Below are 24477 nucleotides of genomic sequence, written 5' to 3' on the forward strand. Positions count from 1 at the left end.
AAAAATATTATGAAATTGAGATGTTGAATGTAAAAGTTAGGAAGGAAGCAGTGGTTGGGAAGGGAGTGAGACAGGGTTGTAGTCTCTCCCCGATGTTATTCAATCTGTATATTGAGCAAGCAATAAAGGAAACAAAAGAAAAATTCGGAGTAGGTATTAAAATCCATGGAGAAGAAATAAAAACTTTGAGGTTCGCCGATGACATCGTAATTCTGTCAGAGACAGCAAAGGACTTGGAAGAGCAGTTGAATGGAATGGATAGTGTCTTGAAAGGAGGATATAAAATGAACATCAACAAAAGCAAACAAAGATAATGGAATGTAGTCGAATTAAGTCGGGTGATGCTGAAGGAATTAGATTAGGAAATGAGACACTTAAAGTAGTAAAGGAGTTTTGCTATTTGGGGAGCAAAATAACTGATGATGGTCGAAGTAGAGAGGATATAAAATGGAGACTGGCAATAGCAAGGAAAGCGTTTCTGAAGAAGAGAAAGTTGTTAACATCGAGTATAGATTTAAGTGTCAGGAAGTCATTTCTGAAAGTATTTGTATGGAGTGTAGCCATGTATGGAATTGAAACATGGACGATAAATAGTTTGGACAAGAAGAGAATAGAAGCTTTCGAAATGTGGTGCTACAGAAGAATGCTGAAGATTAAATGGGTAGATCACATAACTAATGAGGAAATATTGAATAGGATTGGGGAGAAGAGAAGTTTGTGGCACAACTTGACCAGAAGAAGGGATCGGTTGGTAGGACATGTTCTGAGGCATCAAGGGATCACCAATTTAGTATTGGAGGGCAGCCTGGAGGGTAAAAATCGTAGAGGGAGACCAAGAGATGAATACACTAAGCTGATTCAGAAGGATGTAGGTTGCAGTAGGTACTGGGAGATGAAGAAGCTTGCACAGGATAGAGTAGCATGGAGAGCTGCATCAAACCAGTCTCAGGACTGAAGACCACAACAACAACAACAGGAAGGAAATGGCTATCACACCCCAAATCAGCAACTGGGAACATCATTCCATAAAACATATACTCGTTTCATTCCTAATGTTTACATTCAACGTCCTAACTTCTACACTCAAGATCTTGATTACCATTGAATTCTAGTCAACATTTATTTCGTTTGCTTCATTGTGGATAAATTATACCATATCCATGTGCACAAAGTTTCCCTTTACTCTCTTACCTTAACATTGTCTTTCTGTGGTCTCCCACATTGTTCCCTACTCTCCTCGGAGTATGGGACATCATCATCATCATCATCATCATCATCATCATCATCATCATCTGTGGTCTGAAAATATATCTGTTAATCTTTGTACCTATTCATTAATTACATCAAACAATTGATAAAATTTATCCCATTTAGTACTTTTTGCCAAATGTTTTGACTTCGTTGTACTATTCAGTTTTTTCTTTTATTTTTTTTCCCCCAAGTATTTTAATGGAATACATTTAATTTAGCCTGTTCATTGTTTTCCTTGTTCCTAAGCTGCCTGAATATATAATTTATATGTGTTTCCATTATTTTCAGAAAATTTGTTAGCAAGGTCATATTTTGATCCCAGGGAGGCGTATCCTGATGGCAGCAGCAAGGAGAAGCGTCGTGCGGCAATAGCACAAGCCCTGTCAGGCGAGGTGTCTGTCGTGCCGTCGTCACGTCTGCTCGCTTTGCTTGGTCAGTCACTGAAATGGCAGCAGCATCAAGGCTTATTGCCACCAGGTGGGTTGAGTGAATTCTGTTGTGTTTCATACAGCTGTGATTAAAAATATAAAAAAAAATGTGCTGTAGTTGTAATTATTTTGTTCACAAAGATGATGTAAATATGTTGAGTCTTAATTACTGGTGTATTAAAAAATATAAAAGTTTAAAAAAAGAAGGGAAAAGAGGAAATGTGTGGTCATGATGTTCATAGTTCGTGGTTTTATTAATTTTAACTGTACATTTCCTATGGGTATGGGAGATGGTGAGCTCACACTAGAGGCCATCTGGTTTGTTTTTAATTTTAGTGCCATTTTTTTAGTCAGGAATGCTCATTTTCAGATAATAATTCATGACTTTTCAATTCATTCTGCTTGCTACATCCAAGCTGCAGCTTACACATAATTACTGAGTTGTGAAAAGATTAATTATGCATATGTGTGTAACGTTGGAGGGAGAGATGGTGGGTGGCAGGTAATTGGGTGTGACAGAAATTATTCATATTGTCAAGTAAGTCCATACTTTCACATTTTGTGCTGAGGTAGTGAACTATGCTACTATGCTGATGATTTATCATTTATTGTCCGGGGCCACCCAGAGTAGTTAGTATTCCAAAACAACAAAGAGGACTTTGAACTGATCTCAGGGTATCTATTCATGAATAAACTTACACTGAATGAGGACAATTTGTGATGAAATTCTTGTTAGTTTGTAACCAGTCTCAAGTGGCCATAAATATTGAATCACTGTCTACACCTGAAACATCTGATAAATATAAGTTTTTTGGCATTTTGTTTGATGAACATCTTAACATGAAAGAGCTACGTCTGTAAAAAGATTAGCTGTGATATTTACTTACTAAAACTCTCACTTTAATATAGTAAGCTCTCTTGCCCTTAAACTAATATTCTGTGCAAACTACCAGCTTGCTGGAATAACTACAGGACACCGACTTGTGTTAATAAATACAATGGAAAAATAACCAAATTTGCTAATTTCTCTGTTATTTACTTCAAATGAACAGTTACATAGCATACAATCTTGACATGGTTCTTATATTTTGGAAAATACCATTTCGACTATCTGGATTATTTGAAAATGGGCCCCAGCCCGAAACTAGTTATCAAGTAAATAAAAGTTAAATTTCCATTGTATCAATATTCTGTGGACTAATCCACTTGCATTTCCAATATGGGATTGAAATTTGGGGTGGTAGCACCCACAGTCTACATGGTTGGGATATTCAGGCTTCAGAAGAGACCAGTTAGGAAACTGCTATTATAAACAGACACCAGTCGTACAGGGATTACTTCATCAAATATAATTTACTAACTAACTTTTTATTCTTTGTATGTCCTCAAGGTAATTCAGTTTGTAAAAGAGAATGATGAAATAAGCATAATGAAAAGTGACATTCACAATTACAATACATGAACCAGAATTATCACAAGATTCCCAGCAATGAAAGAGTTACATACCACATTTTGCTTGCTTCTATAATAGGTTACCAAATAATATAAGCATCTCTTTCAGCTCAGACTAGAATGCACCTATCACATGGAATGGAAGCAGAAGTCTTGAGGGGTCGGGGAAGGGAAATTGATAGCTGTATACGGGTGGTGGGAGGAAACAAGTGGTGGGAGAGAACAGCACCGATGTCTGGTAGAGCATGCTGGGTCTATACTGCCAACAGATGCAGTGTTGGGAGCTCTTGGGGCAAGGAGATGGGGAAAGGAAGAGGGGGGGGGATAGAGTGAAAAGGGGGAGGAGTGGGGAAGATGGGCAGTTGCACTGGTAGAGGACGGCACACAAAGAAGGTGGGAGATAAGAATCAGGAGGAGTTAACAGGACAGAGGGGATACAAACTGTTGGTTGGAGGATTTGGGGACAGTATGTAAGTGTAGGATGATGCTGGAATAATTTTGGGAGTGGGGAAAGTGTTGTAAGAATAATTCCCATCTGCACAGTTCAGAAAAGCTGGTGGTGGGAGGGAGCATCCGGATGGCAGGAGTAGTGAAGCAGCCATTGAAATCAAGCATGTTATGTTCTGCTGCATGTTGTGCCACAGGGTGGCCTATTCTGCTCTTGGCTACAGTTTGATAGTGGCTGTTTCCAGGTAGATAGCTGGTTGGTAGCTATACCAATATAAAAAGGTGTACAATAATTGCACCATCTACATCTACATCTATACTCCGCAAGCCACCTGATGGTGTGTGGCGGAGGGTACTTGGAGTACCTCTATCGGTTCTCCCTTCTATACCAGTCTCATATTGTTTGTGGAAAGAAAGATTGTCAGTATGCCTCTGTGTGGGCTCTAATCTCTCTGATTTTATCCTCATGGTCTCTTCGCGAAATGTACGTAGGAGGGAGCAATATACTGCTAGGCTCCTTGGCGAAGGTATGTTCTCGAAACTTCACCAAAAGCCCGTACCGAGCTACTGAGCATCTCTCCTGCAGAGTCTTCCACTGGAGTTTATCTATCATCTCCGTAACGCTTTTGCGATTACTAAATGATCCTGTAATGAAGCGCACTGCTCTCCGTTGGATCTTCTCTATCTCTTCTATCAACCCTATCTGGTACGGATCCCACAGTGGTGAGCAATACTCAAACAGTGGACGAACAAGTGTACTGTAACCTACTTCCTTTGTTTTCGGATTGCATTTCCTTAGGATTCTCCCAATGAATTTCAGTCTGGCATCTGCTTTACCGACGATCGATAATTTATGGAATTAACTGTTTCCAGTTGCTGACCTGCTATATTGTAGCTAAATGATAAAGGCTCTTTATTTTTATGTATTCACAGCACATTACACTTGTCTACATTGAGACTCAATTGCCATTCCCTGCACCAAGCGCCAATTTGTTGCAGATCCTCCTGCATTTCAGTACAATTTTCCATTGTTACAACCTCTCGATATACCACAGCATCATCCGCAAAAAGCCTCAGTGAACTTCCGATGTTATCCACAAGGTCATTTACGTATATTGTGAGTATCAACGGTCCTACGACACTCCCCTGCGGCACACCTGAAATCACTCTTACTTCGGAAGACTTCTCTCCATTGAGAATGACATGCTGTGTTCTGTTATCTAGGAACTCTTCAATCACACAATTGGTCTGATAGTCCATATGCTCTTACTTTGTTCATTAAAAGAGTGTGGGAAGCTGTATCGAACGCCTTGCAGAAGTCAAGAAACACGGCACCTACCTGTGAACCCGTGTCTATGGCCCTCTGAGTCTTGTGGACAAATAGCACGAGCTGGGTTTGACATGATCGTCTGATTCCTACAAAGTAGATTTCTAGTCTCCATAAAAGTCACTATATTCGAACATAATACGTGCTCCAAAATTCTACAACTGATCAACGTTGGAGATATAGGTCTATAGTTCTGCACATCGGTTCGATGTCCCTTCTTGAAAATGGGTATGACCTGTGCCCTTTTCCAATCCTTTGGAACACTATGCTCTTCTAGAGACCTACAGTAAACCGCTGCAAGAAAGGGGGCAAGTTCCTTTGCATACTCTGTGTAAAATCGAACTGGTATCCCATCAGGTCCAGCGGCCTTTCCTCTTTTGAGCGATTTTAATTGTTTCTCTATCCCTCTGTCGTCTATTTCGATATGTACCATTTTGTCAACTGTGCGACAATCATAGCTGGTATAAGACATTACTACTTCAACAGGTGGCTCAGCCTCTGTGGCATAAGTACACCTGTGACAGGGCTGGAATAGGAAGTTCGTGGTGGCCGGATAGGGCAGACATAGCACCTGGGTCTTCCATGGAGATACGATCCTTGTGGCAAGGGGTTGGGTTTGGGATATGGGTGGGCTAGGATGTTGTGAAGATTTGATGGGTGACGGAGCACTGCTTTAAGAAGAGCGAGAAGAATCTTGGGTAGGATGTCCCTTATGATAGGGCATGGTGATAGGTAATCAAAACACAGAGCTCTGCAGCACCTGGAGGAGCATTCCAACACCACTTCCGTAAGTTATCCGACCTGCTGACATCCTGCTACCAATCCAGGGACCACTATCCAACCCCTATCTTACCCACAATGTTTTACCTCATTGCGCCCAAACACAGCCTAGCTGACATTTTCAACTTGCCTCGTCCCCCAAAACTCCCTACCATTGCTCCACCAGATCCAGAGCCAAAACATTCCCATGACACTGTTGTTAAACTGTCCACAAAAACCATCAGTCCCACAGAAGTTTCATCCTTATACAAAGCCCTCACCTTTAGCACTACAGCCTCCCCCTCCCCCCAATCCAACCAAAGCCAACCTGATCCCAACATTGAACCCTGCCTCTTCCAGTTCACACCATCATCCAAGCATGATTCACTCCCCCCTCCCACCTAACCACCCACTGGTTACCTTCTGGGAATTTCTTACCTCCAGCTTGGCCTAACCATCATTGGCCAGGTTCCTTTCTCAGAACAACAACCTTTCAGTAGGAGAAAGGACAGCCAAACACAGCCTCCAAACAAATCCTGACATAATTATCCTACTTGCAGACAAAGGTTGCAGCACAATGACTACTGGCACAAAGCCTCTGGCATTTATCTGATTCCACCCCCTATAAACTCTGCCAGCGTGATCCCATTCCAGAAGTCCAGCATAAACTCCAATCCCTGCTTAAAACCCTAGGCCCTTCCCAGAACCTCTTCCTGAATCCATTTCCCTCCTCACCCCTATGACACCTTGCACACCTATCTTCTACAAGCTCCCCAAAGTCCACAAACCCAACAATCCTGGGTGGTCCATTGTACTGATTATTGTGTCCCCACTGAAAGGAAATTGGTCTTCATTGATCAACACCACCAACCAATTGCCCGTAATCTAGCCTCACATGTCACATACACCAACCACTTCCTTCACTGACTCTCCATCGTCTCCACCCCTTAAAATCCTGGATCCCAACGCGTTGCTGTTGATTCCACCTCTCTATACACCAACATCCCTCATTCCCATGGTCTTACTGCTATTGAACACTAACTTTCCCAATGTTCTTCAGACTCCTAACCTACTGCCTCATCCCTCATACACCTTACTAACTTTATCCCAACTCACAACTGCTTTGAAGGGAAGGCATATGAACAAACCCATGGCACAGCCATGGGCACCCACATGACACCCTTCCAAACCAACCTGTTTGTGGGCCATGTAGAGGAGACTTCCCTAGCCTTCCAAAATGCCAAACCCCTAGTCTGGCTCAGATTCATTGATGATATCGTCATGATCTGGACTCATTGCCAAGAAACCTTATCATCATTCTTTCATAACCTCTTCTCTCCCATTTGCATCAACTAGTCCTCCTCAACCCAGTATGCCATGTTCCTGGACATTGCCCTCCTCCTCTCTGATGGCCCCACCCATACTTCTGCCCCCAATAAACCCACCAACCACCAACAGTACCCGCATTTTGACTTTGCCATTCCTTCCACAAAATAAATAAATAAAATCCTTGCCGTACAGTGTGGCCTCCCAGGGATGGTGTATCTACAGTGGCAAGAAATCCCTGCCCAGTATCACAATATGCTGAGGGTCCCACCAGGGCCTTCAACCCTCCACTCAAAAATTTCCACTCCCTCTGTCCTATCACCTCTTCTCTATTCTTGTCTTCCACCCTGTTTGTGTCTCAATGCACCTGCCCATCTTTCCCCACTCCTCTCCTTTTTTGCATCATCTCCCACCCCCCTCTCCATCCCCCTCCTCTCCCCACCTCCTTGACCCACAGCCTCCCGACACTGCACCTGTTAGCAGTCTAATTCTCCTTCTTTTATCAATATTTTGAAAGTGAAAAGTGTAAAACAAGGTGATTAACTGTTAGCATTCAGCATCATCAGATAATAAACTCAAATTATAAAGTTTTGAGGGTGCAGTTTCTATCCACAACCCATCAGCCTTTTTTTCTTCTCCAAATAGCAGTTCATGTAATACATCTCCTAGGCTGATTGTTGTGGGGAAAAATATGTTGATTTGTAGTTGTTTTTGTTTATAAATGCTTCATTTATTTGTAGTATATAAAATGTATGCTTTTTTCCCAGGAACAACAATTGATCTGTTCCGTGGTAAGGCCGCTATACGTGACCAGGAAGAAGAGAAATATCCTACACAACTATCAAAGCAGATAAAATTTGGACAAAAGTCACACGTAGAGTGTGCTCGATTTTCACCTGATGGTCAGTACCTCGTAACAGGATCTGTGGATGGTTTCATTGAGGTCTGGAATTTCACCACAGGAAAAATAAGAAAAGATCTTAAATACCAAGCACAGGTTAGTAAAACATTTCATGAAGTTTTATTTCTTTTTTTCATGTGCTTAATCCACTTTAATTACAGTTCCTCAGAATGGTTTTTTGGATTTGCAGTGTCATCTACCCAATGGTGACTCATGAGTATACATTATGGGTGTTCACAAATTTTTAGATTCAGAAAAATTTGAGTGTGTGAAATTAACAGCATCTGCTGTGTAACAGTTATGTTTATTATGTTTATCAACAAATTTGTACAACTACAGCCACTGTCAATAATAATAACAACATTAATAATAATAATATGTGTAACTTAACTGACAAATGAAAGAATTGTTTTTGTGGAATTTTGTTATTTGTACATAATTAAGTACAGTTTAGGGCAATACTGAAATAATATGTAAGCTTTCACAACTCTCCATTTCGCATTTTTGTGTAAGTGGGAGTTTTCACACTTTTCCATTTTTTCAGACTAATGTACAAGATTCCTAAGAAATGTATTAGGTCACGAATTTACTTCCAGCCTGAAAAATCAGATATTCTTACACTGCACCCACCCAAAATCTTGTGCTAACTGTACTCTTCCTTGTTAAATGTTTGTTGGTAGACAACCTTATTTGATTTCGTCACTCTCTCAATCAAAGGATCTGTTCTCAGAGGCCCTAGTTCTTTTGCAGCTAACTTTTCCTGATAATTTACTTTTCTTTTCCCAGTAGAGTGTGCGCTGATATGCAACTTCCTGGCAGATTAAAGCTGTGTGCCGGACTGAGACTTAATCTCCAAATCCAAAAGGAAATTAAATTCAAATATTAATGTTTACCAACATGGTCACTTGACTAAAATACAAATAAGGCACTGAGATCCATAAGGACCTAAAGCACACACTGTCAATCCCACATTTAAATGAATATCAGAGAAACCAGTGATACAAATGATTAATGGAAAATTTCATATAAAGATGTGAAACAAATACTAACGAAGAGATAGAGGGGCTGGCCAGTACTTACCTCAGCTCAGTACAGCCGATAGATACACAAAACAGAACAGAAAATTTACATTCCTAGCTTTCGGAACTTTGTTCCTTCATCAGGGAGGAGAGAGGGGAAAAAAGAGAAAAATGGATTCAGTTACTCACAACTCAGGTCATGAAGCAATAGGGAAAGGTAAACAGGGAGGGTAGTAAGGATGGAGGCATGGTCGTCAGAAGGAAGCCAAAGATATTCTTCTGTAAGTACTGTGCCAGCTTCAAACCAAAGAGGATGCATACAGAAGTAAAGAGGTATATAGTGTAAAGATAAACACAACTATGTAGGAAGAAAAGATGCGTGAATGGCTAAAGAGGAGAGGGAAAAAGGAGAAGACAGAAGAGTAGATGGGAGTTAGGCTGGTTAACGTAGGTTCAGTCCAGGGGGATGGTGGAATGAAAGGATGTGTTGGAGTGAAAGTTCCCATGTCCGCAGTGCCGAGGGATTGGTGTTGGGTGGGAGAAGCCAAATGGCAAGTACGGTGTAGCAGGTTCCTAGGTCCCTAGAATTATGCTGGAGGGCAAGCTCTGGTACTGGCTATTGGACATCTCCTAGGCGAACAGTTCGTCTGTGCCCATTCATGCACTCAGCCAGTTTAGTTGTCGTCATACCGATGTAAAAGGCTGTGCAGTGCAGGCATGTCAACTGATAAATGAGATGTGTTGTTTCACATGTGTCCCTGCCTTGAATTGTGGTTGTTTTATCAGCAGTGGGGCTGGAGTAGGTGGTTGTGGGGGGGATGCATGGGATGGGGCAGGTTTTGCAGCGGGGTCGGTTACAGGGGTAGGAACCGCCGGGTAGAGAAGGTAGTCTGGGAAAATTGTAGGGTTTGACAAGAATGTTATGGAGGTTAAGTGGGCGACGAAAGGCAACTCTGGGTGGTGTGAGGAGAATATTGTCAAGGGATGATATCATTTCAGGGCTTGACTTGAGAAAGTCATATCCCTGACGGAGTAATTTGTTGATGTTTTCGTGGCCAGGATAATATTGGGTGACAAGTGGGATGCTTCTGTGTGGTCTGGGTGTAGGAACATTGTTGTCGGATGGGAGGAATGTATTGCTCAGGAGATCTATTTTTGGACAAGGTCTGCAGGATAGTTGCGGGAGAGGAAAGCACTGGTCAGGTTATTGGTGTAATTGTTGAGGAATTCATCACTGGAGCAGATACGTTTGCCACGAATACCTAGGATGTAGGGAAGGGAGCGTTTGATGTGGAATGGATGGCAGCTGTCAAAGTGAAGGTACTGTTGTTTGTTTGTGGGTTTGATGTGGACAGAGGTGTGGATGTGAGCTTCGGCAAGATGAAGGTTAACATCCAAAAAGGTGGCTTGGGTTTTGGACCAGGTGAAAAATCAGATTCGAAAAGGAGTTGAGGTTATTGAGGAAATTAAGGAGTGTTTCTTCACCATGAGTTCAGACCACAAAGATGTCATCTATAAACCTATACCAAGCCAGGGGAAGCAGCTGTTGGGTTTTCAGGAAAGCCTCCTCCATGCAGCCCATGAAGAGGTTGGCATAGGATGGAGCCATCCTGGTTCCCATGGCCATTCCCCTGATTTGTTTGTAGGTCTGGCCTTCAAAAGTGAAGTAATTATGGGTGAGGATGAAGTTGGTAAGTGTGATAAGGAACGAGGTTTTTGGAAAATCTTCAGATGGGTGTTGGGAGAGGTAGTGATCAAGGGCAGACAGGCCATGGGTATGTGGGATGTTTGTGTAAAGGGATGTAGCATCTATGGTGACAAGAAAGGTTTAAGGTGGGAGGGGAGTGGGAATGGATTTGAGGCGTTCTAGGAAGTGGTTTGTGTCTTTGATGTAGGATGAGAGTCTGTGGGTGATAGGTTGGAGGTGTTGGTCTACCAGATCTGAGATACATTCTGTTGGGGCTTTGAAGCCTGCTGCAATGGGACGGCCAGGATGGTTCTCTTTGTGGATTTTGGGTAATACGTAGAAGGTAGGGGTACATGGCTCAGGTGGAGTGAGTAGGTCTATGGATGCCGTTGTGAGGCCTTGTGAAGGACCTTGAATTTTTAGGATTTTCTGCAGCTCAGTCTGGATGGAGAGAATGGGATACTGGGTAACAAGGCCTCACAACGGCTTCCATACACCTGTTTCTGTCACAGATATGCCCTTCTTCATTCCCTGATTTACACTTATAACAATGTTTGATTAAAATCTGGAAATTAAGTCTTGGAATCTTTGTTTTTAATATATATATATATATATATATATATATATATATATATATATATATATATATATATATTATTTGGAAAATTGTAAATTTTATAGTGAGATAAAAATCCAAAAATGATAAAAAAATTCCTTTGTAACTCCCCTTAAGTGAATTGTGTTTTATTCATCTCATGACGTACATTTGCAATCCATTTGGTTCGCATACAGGAGACGTGTCAAAAATTTGTAATACAGTTACAATGATTTTTACATTAATAAATAATAGCACTAAATAAATAATAACACTATAAGGATATTTCTTCGAATATGTAACACATTGTATCCAGCTCAAATTTCTTGTTTGTCCTGTATGAATTCATCCCTCTCTGCATGTATGAACTGAAGTCCCTGGCTCACTTCTTTTTGTTTGTCTGATCTAGTTTGAGGAACTACTGTAGAGCTTTTGATATATTCTTGAAATATCTGAGACTGATATCTCACCAGTATTGATATCAATAACAGGCTGAAACCATTGAGATTCTCAGTTCCAGATATGGGTGAACTATCTGTATACAAAATTAAGGTTGTACAGAACCGTCAGTGCACAAGTCCTACTTGCAGTTGGCCAATTTTTTATTGCCAGAGTCACTACATTCTTGCATCATTTGGGTAGTTTTTTTTGTCCTGCAGATCTTGTTAATAAACTTTGTTTTGCTGATTAATAGTATGTCATCTCCTCACTTTATCATCTTAGTCGCTATCCCCTTGCTAGTCCTCAGGTGTCTTGTGGCTTGGATGTGTATTACGATGAAGTTTGTCTCCTTCAAAATAGACATCAAGGGCCAGTCTGTTGGACAGATGAAAATGTGCAACTTTGTTTTATATGAGTTTGGTTGTAACATCCAGTTACGGCTTAAGATATCTACCTCAGAAGTTTGGATATCTTCAGTTGTTTCGAATGTTTTGTGTTGGCTAGCTGTTGTCCATTCGTCCATACAGTCGAACTTCCCGGACTGAATTGGAAGAATACCAGCTACATATAAGTTAAACAGGTGAGTAATGAGGATGGATCCCTATGGTGAGCCGTTATTCAGTACTTTTGTACAGTTACTGGCTTTTCCTGTAGTTACAGTAATTGTCCTTCCAGCTAACATGTTGTCAGTTACTTTTTTTGTCCATCTGCTTGGAATAAACCGTAATAATTTATGAAACAGGCCATGCCTCCAAACTGTGTCATATGTTCCACTTAGATCAATGAAAGCTGGTCGTGATTTCTGTTTCAGTAAATGTTTTAATGATAAAACTTGATCAGTGCAGCTACATCCTGGCCAGAATCCGGCTTCAACAGGAAGTTTCTGAAAGATCACTGTACTACTCCAGTTTTGTAGAATTCTTTCAAGGAACTTATAAATAGTGTGATTCGGTGATAGTTCTTTGGCTGGACTGATGGCTTGCCAATGTGAATATTGCTGTGATTTTTTTATTGCTTTATTTTTTGTGAGGTTGGACCAGATATAATGTCATAGAAGAAACCTACCAGGAATCTTTTTGCATAGTTCCAACGATGCAAAAGAAATTTAGGATGGATTGTATCACTTCCCATTGTTTTACTGTGTTTTTGAGTTTTAAGAGCAGCACAAATTTCAGATACAAGTTCTTGAGAACTCAGGTTGTTTGTTAGTGTTCTTATTGAATGATATATGTTGGCACCTGATGTATCTTGTATGAATTTTATCCTGTGCTGGCCACGGTGGTCGAGCGGTTCTAGGCGCTTCAGTTCGGAACCATGCGACTGCTACGGTCTCAGGTTTGAATCCTGCCTCAGGCATGGATGTGTGTGATGTCCTTAGGTTAGTTAGGTTTAAGTAATTCTAAGTTCTAAGTTAGATGTTAAGTCCCATAGTGCTTAGAGCCACTTGAACCATTTTTTTTTTATCCTGTGGTGCTCTGGATGTAGACAGTTAAATGTTCATTCATCATTTGCATCATAAGTTATTGCCTTCTATCCAATTTATGACAACTTCACCATTTTCATTATAATGTGATTAATTAGATTACAGTAAAGTATTGTGTGTTGTGGCAAAGCAAGCTGGGATATTTTTACTTCCCCTCTTGTTTTGCCATCTGCCTCCTTAAAATTCATTTTTCCATGTCTGACTGATTAACATTAACATATGTGAGTATAATCTGCATTTTCATAAAAGAGAAAGGTCGACCCTCAGTGTTAAAGAATATAACACCAGCTCTACTTTTGTGCTTGGTTTTATGTATGTAATTGATTTTTAATTTATTTTGACCATTACTAGTTAATGTCTTTTATTATAGGGTGAAATCAGTAATTGTTTCGTAACTTAAATTCCATTGTTGACAAATATAAATTCTGTACTAATTATAAACATTTGGAGGACCAACTGATAGCGTCCTAAAGTATTTATTTGGCTCTATTCGAAAACACGTTAGCAAAGCCAGCTCTTAATTAATTCCATAGTAATTACCAGTTTTGTCCAAAGTGTTGTTTGTGTAACTTTATGTGTTAATTATAATAGAGGGAAACATTCCACGTGGGAAAAATATATCTAATGCTAGAATGCTATATCTGTTAATTTTATCATTTAAACAAATAATTCAGCCTAACTCTAGTGCGAGAGGAAACTGTTAAAAAGAACCAATTTTTCGATATATGCAGTTAATTGAATGAGTTTCAATTTTAATTTCTGTAAATTACATATCAAACAATGTATAGTTTCAGTGCCTATTATTGTGAGGATGTATAAGGGCCTGATTTTTGGCCCTGAGACAGTCAGTCCATGGCCTGTTTTCAACGAGAAACCCATATTGGTTAGATCAACAACAATGCATCCATGAAATAAATGTAACACAATTGGGCCATGTTTTAAAACAATGACAGTATCTGTTCAGTATGTCCCATGTTATTCTGCAAGAACTGTGTGGTTAAGTTTTTACTGCTCTTAGATGTCCAACAGTAAAGTATTGTAGCAGAATGCTGATGTATGCCTGCAAACTATTAATAAGGCTTATCAAAAGTTAACCAATAGTGCACTGGCCATACTAATTGTGTATATTGGGGGGGGGGGGGGCGGGGGTGAGCAGTGAAAGTAAAGATACATTATTTAAAGTAGTCAGTGTTGATCTTCCACCACCTATTTTTCAGCCAGTATAACAAAGCAGTACATTGACACCGAGGACTGTCAATGAAGAAATAAAGTAGGCAAATGTCACTGTGTGTGTGTGTGCGTGTGTGTGCGTGTGTGCGCGTGCGTCGAGAGCAGGGGCGAGATGTACTGTATTTTTAAATTTAAGTAATTGTTGTGTATTTTGTTTCTGATTTTATAATAAGTCACTTGCCATTGAAAAGGAGAGAGTAAAACATTCATTATTTTTTAAATTGCAGGATAATTTCATGATGATGGAAGAAGCAGTTCTGTGTATGTCATTCAGCCGTGATTCAGAAATGTTAGTATCAGGATCCCAACAGGGCAAAATCAAGGTATGGCGTGTGCAGACTGGACAATGTCTTCGGCGATTCGAGAAAGCTCATTCAAAGGGGGTTACATGTCTCCAATTTTCCAGAGATAATAGTCAAGTCCTGAGTGCATCTTTTGATACAACTATCAGGTGGGGAAATATTAAAATGTATTGTGATTTTCTTCTTCATTGCATATCTTATGTTTACAGGAAGATGGAATGACTTGCCAGTATTTGCCTTTAGGATGAATAATTCCTAGGACTGCTAATGTAAGTGCATGCAATAGAAAATATTAATCCCAGCTTTCAAAACATGCATGTTCTCTCTTGAGAGAGGAAAGGTTGGTAAGGTTTGAAAGGGGGGGAGGTGGGAACACACACTAGGCTCTGAGCAATCTCCCTTCCAGTGCCCCCCCACCCCCCTCCCAATTTTTCTTTTTCTGCTCTTCCCAACCAGAGAGAAGAAAGAATGTGCAGGTTCTGAAAGATGGGATTAGTATTTTCTGCTGTTAATATATATATTCAAAGTACATTTCGCCTCATGAAGGTAAATATTGGCACATTATTCTGTCACTTTGTAATTTAAACAGTTTTCTCAATTGAATTTTTCCATTGATGCGTGTGATATGTACAATCAAAGCAACCTGAGCTTAAAACTTGAAGTTCTGAGCATTGTTATATTATTTGCCATTTCATTATCAATTTCTGGATATCAGAACTTGTGTGATGCGTTCTCATTGAGTGAGACGTGATGTTCTCATTGAGAGATATCATAAAGTGGACTACAGCTCACAACCCACTAATATTTCGATAGATGTTATGGTGTAAGATATAACTTTGATAAATTACCAATGAATGATGGTCACCACCATGAAAATAGTTTTTACTTCAAATAGTGATTTACACTGGTATACTGTTTGGGAGTTGTATCTTGTTTGTGTATGATTTCTGGTGCAGTTGGAGACATTGCTTCTGCAAGACAAGGCTGTTGCTCTAAAGATAACTGTCATTGAAGTTGTACTGAGCACATCTAATATCATAGCACATAATGTATATGAACATTATGTGAGGTGTTTAGGTACTGTAATTGATGGTTCAGTATAATCACATATCAGAAGGAGCGATTTCCGTTAATTTAGTAGCGCGTCAAAAATTACATAAGCACTTTCAGATTTTCAGCACAGATGTAGTTGTGGGAGAGAAGTAGTCATCCTTCAAGAGAACGACACGGCATAGCTAGATGATAATTCAGGTGATATCCATACAGAATTTAAGGGTGTAAGAAATAGTAACCTGAATTTGTACACAGTTTCCACTTACGAAACTCAACAATGTGAAGTGCCAAGAAAGATACTGATTAAATTATTAAGACTGATATTAAACAGTGGAAAATCTAGGATAGAATGTAACAATATTTTGAAAAGGAAAGTTGCTACTCAGCATATAGTGGAGATTCTGAGTCGCAGATAGACACAACAAAAAGACTTTACAAATAAAGCTTTCAGCCAGTAAGGACTTCTTCAAAATTAGATGACAGACACACACACCACACACTCATGCAAACACAACTCACACACGAAAGCTTTATTTGTGACAGTCTTTTCGTTGTGCCTATCTGTAAATCAGCATCTCCACTATATGGTCAGTAGCAACTTTTCTTTTCATAATATTGTAAGAATGATATTGTAATTATTAAACTTGCGAACTACAGTCTGATAGTGTATCTGTACCACCAACATGCCTTTATATGAAGAATATGGTGAGCCAGGATTTTCAGTATTTGTTGACATGTAGATCTAAGTTATTTCAATTTGTGTATTTGTAAATTAACCAGAGAAACTTTTTGTGTTCCTTGGGTACAGTGATTGCTATTGCATGTCTGGCATTGAGACACATAAGGTATCAAATATACTTCTGTGACGGATGAAATAACTCTCACACTTTAATAACATTAAACAAATTTGTAATAACATTAAACAAATTTGTGGTGTTAGTGGTAGATGTTAACATTCCAATATGAGAATCTCACCACAACAGAGGATTTCTAAGTTTACTGTGTCACTGGTCATGCCATTGATTTCATTATCTAAGATAATGCAAAGAGTTAGTTAAAATGTAACGTTGGAATCTCAGTCAACCCTGTGACTTATCTCTGTAAGTAGACTGAAGAAAGGCAAGCTTACATTTATAACATTTGTAGATATAGAGAAATTCTATGATATTGTTGAATGGACACACTTTTAAATTTTGAAGGTAGCTGGGATTAAATACAGAAGTGAAAGGTTATTTACAACTTGTACAGAAACCAGGCTGCAGTTATAAGTCGAAGGAATGAAAGAGTAGAGTTGGTTGAGAAGAGAATGAGACAGTGTTGTAGCCTGTCCCCGGTGTTATTCAATCTGTACATTGAGTAAGCAGTAAAGGAAATGACAAGAAATTTGGAAACAGGCTTAAAGTTCATGGAAAGAAGATAAAAACTTTAAGAAAGTGCACAGCTTTAACGAATTTTAAGAAATGCATTATGCAATACACTGCCGTGTCAGTATATTTTATTAGAGATGACCAGTTTTAATCTAGAATCAGACCACCCCTGGGTCCAAAAACCATCTTAGCTATACATTTGCATAATTGGAATAACAGTTATTAGATGTACATTGTTCCATTGCTAATAATAGCTGTATATATGTAACATACATGTCCATTTAACCTCATAATTTAATTTAATAACTATATAGTTGTTGTATGCAAATAAAAATGGACCCATCTACGTGCACAGATATCAGTACTAGAAGAGATGTAGGTGCAAAAGGTTGATTAATCTTGGTGATACAGATAAATAAACGAACAGATTAGCACATAAGGTAGAAAACAGAAACAGTTTGAATCAGATGGATGGCAAAGAAGACTGAGAAGAGCATTAAATAAGAAGGAATGGTGGCCACATGGGCTAATATAACAACAAAAACAAACAATTTTTGACAAAATAATATAATTGAATAGATAAAAAAATCTACTTATGAAGTGACAGTAGAACACATACATAAAAGAAGGTTGTAATTAGGCAGGCTGTTGGAGTCAGTGGCTCCTTCAGGCAGAAGCGTTGAAGGGGAAGGAAGAGGGATGAAGGAAAAGGAGTGGAGAAGTCTACGAAAAGGAGTAGATGTTTGGAAACTCACCCAGAGTCATGTGTCAGCGGAGGCTTACCGGATGGGATGTGAAGGAAGGACTGATAGTTGGGGACTGAATCGGACGAGGTTTTAAAATCTGAAAGATTAAAGGTGGAAGACAGGGTAATATGCAAGACATAGATCATTGCTTAAACATTGTGCATGAGTTAATAAAACTGAAAAGCTAAGTGCACTGTACCTTTACATACAGTATCTGCCATCTAGATCCCCATCCTGTGATTTAAACTGACCAGTTGTCCCTTCTTAAAACCACAGGCATCTCGCAAGGGCTAACACCTCAATCCATAGAAAATCTCACCTCTCCCAAACCACGCACTTCCACCTTTTTCCTCCTTCCAAAGATCCACAAACCCAATCATCCTGACGTCCTATAGTTGCTGGCTTCAAAGCACCCACCAAATGTAAATCTGCTTCAATTGATCAGCACCTGCAACCCGTAGTACAAGGACATCCCTCCTACATCAAAGATACCAACCATTTCCTAGATTGTATGAAACCTGTGCCCATCCCACTTCCACCACACACTTTGCATGTCATCATTGATGTCACCTCCTCCTATACAAACATCCTCCACTTACATGGTCTGTGCTGCTGAACATTTCCTCAGTCAGTGCCTACCTGATTCCAAACCCATAACATCCTTTTAGCTCACCTTAATCAACTTTATGCCTAGCAGCAACTACTTCACCTTTGAGTGGCAGACGTACAAATAATTCAGGGGTAGGGCCATGGGAACCAGGATGACTCCTTGGCAACATTTTGATGGGCAACTTGGAGGGGGTTTTCCTGGGATCCATAAGTCTTTAGCCTCTGGTTTGGTTTAGATACATAGATGTTATCTTTGTCATATGGAGTCATGATAGGCTGACCTGTTACAATTCCTGGAATCTCTGAATACCTTCTCTCAATTAAATTTCACAGGATCCTATTCTGAATCCCATGCTGATCTCGTCCTCACCGAAGGTCAGCTACACACATTCAGTCTGTCCACATTAAACCTACTATCCAACAACAGTACTCACATTTTGACAGTTGTTATCCATTCCATGTCAAATGTTCCCTCCCATACGGCCTTGACATTCAAGGCAAGCATATTTGTTCAACTGCAGACTCTTTATAGCAATACACCACCATTCTCACCTCAGCCTTCACTGGACGTAATTACCCCACCAGCCTAGTTCAAAACAGATTTCCTGGGCCATCACATTCAATCCTGATACTGCTGATCCCTCCAAAAGGCATCTTAAGAGCACACCACCAGTCACTCAGTATTATCCTGGTCAGGAATTTATTAATCAGCTACTTTGACAAGTCCATGACTTCCTAATATCATGTTCTGAAATGAGATCCATTCTGTCTGAGATCTTGCCCACCACAGCTAGAGTAGCTTTTTGTCACCTTCCCAACCTTCACAATTTCTTGTCGGACCCTATGCTCCATTCCCACTGTAAGATTTGCCCTATGCACCTTCCAATCACCGTCTATACCAGCTCTGTAAGTGGCAGAACATATACTATAAAGGGAGAGCCACCTGCGAAAGGATGCATTTTATATAAACAGTGTTTTTCCTTTTACATTGGCATGGCTACTTCAAATTATCAGTTAGGAGGAATGGACATAAGCAGAGGGTGTATACTGGAACATGCAATATCCTCCTGCAGAACGTGTTCTACAGAATGGCAGTCGTGACCTCAGTGGTTGTTTCACCACACACACCATTTGGAATCTTCCCCCAGACACCAGTTTCTCAGAACTCAGCAGGTGGGAACTAGCACTACTACATGTCCTTGGTTCTTGCCAACCACCTGGCCGTAATTTACGTTAATTTCTTCTGTCTCAGCATTTCTTCACAGTAACTACTCTTTTCTTCACTATTTTTGGCATCTTTCATTGTCCTACCCATTTATCTTTCACCCCTCCCCTCCCCAACCTCTGTTATGTGCAGTGCACTTTACTTTTCACTCTTATTAACTCAAGCACAATGTTTAAGGAGTAAACTCTGTCTTCCATATTAACCTGTCTTCCACCTTTAAGCTCTCAGATTTTCAAATCTCATACGATGCAATCCCCATCAATTAGTCTTTCCTTCTCATCCTGTCGAGTAATTCTCCCCTGACCTGCAGTTCTGGGTGACTTTCCCAAAATCTACCTCTTTTCCTAGACCTCTTCAGTCCTTTTCCTTCACCCCTCTTTCCTCCTTTTCAAACATTCTGCCTGAAGAAAGAGCCACTGACTCCGAGAGCTTGCCTGATTATAGCCTTCTTTTATGTGTGTGTACTGCCGCTGCTTGGTGGGTAGAATTTTTATTTATCCAGTTAAATTATTTGCTCTGAGATTGAGTGTTTTCATTTAACCTCATAGATGTTTGTGTCAAAAAAGTCTGAGGTTAAATGGACATATATGTTACATTTATACATACAGCTCTATTAGTGGTGGTACAATCTACATCTGATTACTGTCATTCCAGTTACACAAGTGCACAGCTGAGATGGTTTTTGGACCTTATCATGGTCTGATCCTAGACTGAAATCAATTGTCTCTGATAAAATATATTGACACAGGAGTGTATTGCATAATGCAGTTCTTGAACAACTTAAAAATTTGCAAGTGACACTGTAATTCTGCCAAAGGTGACAAATGATTTGGATGGACAGTTGAATGGAATGAATAGTGTCTTGCAAAGAGACTGTAAGATGATGATAAGCAAAAGTAAAATGAGTAATGGTACGTGCTCGAATTAAATCAGGTGATGAGGAAGGAATTACATTAGAAAATGAGACACTTAAAAGTAGTAGATGAGATTTCCTATTTGGACAGCAAAAAACTGACTATGGCTAAAGTAGAGAAGATATAAAATGCAAACTGGCTATCACAAGAAAAGTGTTTTCCAAAAAAGAGGAATTTATTAACAATGAATATAAATTTAAGTATTAGGAAGACTGAAACTTCCTGGCAGATTAAAACTGTGTGCCCGACCGAGACTCGAACTCGGGACCTTTGCCTTTCGCGGGCAAGTGCACTTGCCCGCGAAAGGCAAAGGTCCCGAGTTCGAGTCTCGGTCGGGCACACAGTTTTAATCTACCAGGAAGTTTCATATCAGCGCACACTCCGCTGCAGAGTGAAAATCTCATTCTATTAGGAAGACTGTTCTGGAGGTATTAGTCTTGCATGCAGCTTTGTATGAAAGTGAAATGTGGGCAATAAACAGTTCAGATAAGCAGAGAATAGAAAGTTCTGAAATGTAGTGCTGCAGAAGAATACTGAAATTTAGATGGGTATACAATATAACAAATGAAGACGTACTGAATTGTGTATGGGGGGAAAGCTACTTATGGCAAAACTTGGCTAAAAGAGGGATTTGTTGGTAGGATATTCTGAGGGAGCAAAGAATCATCAGTTTGGTAACTGATAGAAATGTGGAGGAAAAAAGTTGTAGAGGGAGACCATGGGATGAATGCAGTATTTTCAAATGTATATTATTTGCAGTAGTTGGACAAAGATCAAGAGCCTTGCACAGGAGAGAGGAGTGTGGAGAGCTGCATCAAACCAGTGCCTGGACTGATAATATGACGACGACAGCAGCAGCAGCAGCAGAAAGCTGTGTTCTGGTTTCACGGTTAGGATAATTTACCAGCGTGCCAAATGAAGGAGGTGGGAAATGACACTGGAAGATAAACTCTTGATGGGATTTAGAGAACCTTGATGAATGGATAACCTTGGCTCTCACCAACAGTTTAATGTTATTTCTACAAATTCTTTCTTTCTTTCCTCTTCTTCATTCACTTCACATCCTTTGTATTCTGTTCAGTGTACATTCTATGTTCTCTAAGTATATTAATATCTGTTTCCTTTCAATTACATTTTTATGTTAATACATTTTCTTTACTTGGTTCCATCCTTTTCCTTTTCATGCCCATTTGGAAGTGTCATATCCATTTGTACATGGTAATTTGTTTTTGAGTGAGCAACTTATATTTTTGTGGCTGAGTGGGTGCTTGTTACTGTCACATTGTAATTTATATAAGCTATCATCTGTTGAAAGTAAACATTGTTTATCTTGTAACTTGAGTCTACCCTGTATCCTACCATTTCTTTTTGCACTGTGTTTTATGTATTTGCCTTTCTTCTAAAGAAGGAACTGTTTAAAACATTGTATTATTAAAGAGGCAGTGTATGCTTTTTCTTTTATTCAGAATCCTTGCATCAACTGTTTTTGGTCCTACACTTACAAGTTAGATGTTTATCTGTTTCAGATACTGACAGTTTCACCGTTACTAGTTACAGTTATAGTTAGTAAGTAATCCTCCTGTGACATTTATGGGTACCAGTTATGAAGCTCAAGGTCTGGTAAAAATTCTTATTTTCCTGTCTTTTTCACAGTTTCATAGCCTTTCTTTTACTGTCATCAAATAATATCTCACCTTCATTTCCCACCTGTGCCATGATAGGCCCTCAATACCATGAAGTCAGTCTGCAGTTTAGTCTTGAGATCGGTCTGTTTTATTTATCATCATGATTATCTTCAATGGATTTTATCTCAATTTCATTACCTTCTAAAATAAACAGATTTGCAAATGGCATAGATAGTTCCAGAAGCAGATTAGGCGATCTGGTTAGTTAACTGCAGTGGAAAATGTGTGGCCTCTATGAAAGCTATCACATATTCCACCTTCAGGAGCTTGGTAAAGAAGGTAGACAGAAAGAAAAAGGACTCTCTCTTGTGATGACATGTTAATCACAGGGAGTGATAAAGTTTATGGCATTGGCTTTGAAGAATGTAAAAAACTTTGAAAGTCTCATTTGGAAATAGTATGATCTGGAAACAGTTCGAAGTTCTCATTACCTATCAGTTTATCCTAAATTTGTATTCAAAATATTTTTAGCTCATGTAAATAAATTTTAAATATTTTTTTCTGTAAATTAGCCTTTGTATTGTTAAAGTTGTAATCGTCACTGCATATTTGTGATATTTGGATATTGTTGTGATGTTAACTTCCTATGTTTCAGGATTCACGGTTTGAAATCTGGTAAGACACTCAAGGAATTCCGGGGCCACAGCTCCTTTGTGAATGAAGTAGCCTTTACACTAGATGGACATAATGTTTTGAGGTTTGTTTTCCTTTTGATTCCTAATGCCACAGCATTTTTATCTACAGATAGGCCTTAAAACTATTTGCTTGTTTAAGAAGTTGTAGAGTCATAGTGTTTGTTTAAATGATTCTTGCTGCATTTTGACCTTTAATGATTTATTCAACTAAACTCTTTAAATTGAAATAATGCTGTTTATTTCGTGGAGATATTAATCCTTTATAATAGAATTAGAGCTTTTTAGAATTTGACAAATTTTTTGTCTGTGACAGTTCACACTGTTACGCCAGTAAATTTCCCTAGATTAGTATTAATCTATGTTGATGAGAAAATTATGGTAGTGTTTTCTTGTAGGTTGCCTAATATAAACAAGGCAAAGAAATTTTGCACTTGAAATGTTGATACAGCTAAATATATCATTATAGCACGAAACCTGCCAAATAGATCTTTATAGTGTGCTGTATGTATGAAACCATATGCTGTGTGTGTGTGTGGGGGGGGGGGGGGGGGGGCACCGTGTCCTCTGTGTAGCGTAGTGAGGAGGACCTAGTCTTGGCTGCATTGTTGCTTTTACTAGCTATGGCTTATAGTTATTTCCAGCTGTTTTTCATACCATATGACTCCATACCTCAACAGTGAGATGGTAGTATCCAGGGGAGTGGTACACTGAACTATCTGATTAGCACTGGTTGCTACATCTGTTAATACATTTCTCTGAACTCTCATATAGCCTGGTACCCAGTGGAACGACACGTCCTTTCCCAGGCTTTGTAGGCAGAGAAGGGTCTTCTGGACTACTTTATCTGCCAAGTAAAAGAATTTATAGAGTGAAGGATATGCGTCGCCTTCTTCAGTAACAAGGATGGCACTGTCTTCCAGTTCTGTGTTTGGGTTGATAGTTTCCCACACTTTGAGTTCACACTACACACTGTCATAGCTCACAGCCAGTATGAGGAAATTTGCTCTGTAAAACGATTTACAACAGTTGCCACCAGATGGTAAGTGGCAGATCTGCAGCATCAGTACAGAGACTGGGTATGGGTATGTCAGTGTAACCACCTGTGGCCAGCCTAATTACCTCATGGTGTATAGTGTCAGTGATCTTAAGTCCCATAATCTAGTTGATGCCTCACAAAAGCAGATGTTTCCTGTTTCTCCCCTTCAGGGGCACCATTCTTCTGTTCAAAACTGTTGGCCAGTGCTTTGATAACTCAGTATGTAAAAAAGCATTGTGATTGGAAGCACTATATGAATATGCGCAGATGGCCACAAAAGCCCTGTTCTGTTAGTGAAATTATCCTAAAACTTTCTGTCTCCAAGTAGTGTCAAAAAAAATTTGCTGTACAATGATGTTTACATAAAAAAAAACCTGCTGTATAGTTGCAGCCATCTGTTTCAGGTTGACAACTTTATTTGACACTTTCTGAATATGCACTGAGACTGGCTAAGAAGTTGCCTGTTCTTTTATGTTCAAGCCAAATGTCAGTTGCTAGCATCTTTCCTACACAGCTCATTAATGTGATGTGTCTGTAACAACTGGGACACATTTGGTCC

At 39.5% G+C, this 24477-nt stretch overlaps 1 protein-coding gene across 1 annotated transcript in view; it reads left to right on the forward strand.

Moving 5' to 3' along the window:
- Positions 1–24477, forward strand: part of LOC126278178 (WD40 repeat-containing protein SMU1) — a 96121-nt gene that overhangs the window by 45810 nt on the left and 25834 nt on the right. Inside the window, exons 5-8 of the mRNA XM_049978079.1 lie at positions 1540–1728; positions 7758–7987; positions 14574–14797; positions 22843–22944. Coding sequence (XP_049834036.1) covers positions 1540–1728; positions 7758–7987; positions 14574–14797; positions 22843–22944 — 745 coding nt within the window. The remainder of the gene's footprint in view (positions 1–1539; positions 1729–7757; positions 7988–14573; positions 14798–22842; positions 22945–24477) is intronic.

This window comes from Schistocerca gregaria, chromosome 6, assembly GCF_023897955.1.
Source record: "Schistocerca gregaria isolate iqSchGreg1 chromosome 6, iqSchGreg1.2, whole genome shotgun sequence".
NCBI classification, from domain to species: Eukaryota; Metazoa; Arthropoda; class Insecta; order Orthoptera; family Acrididae; genus Schistocerca; species Schistocerca gregaria.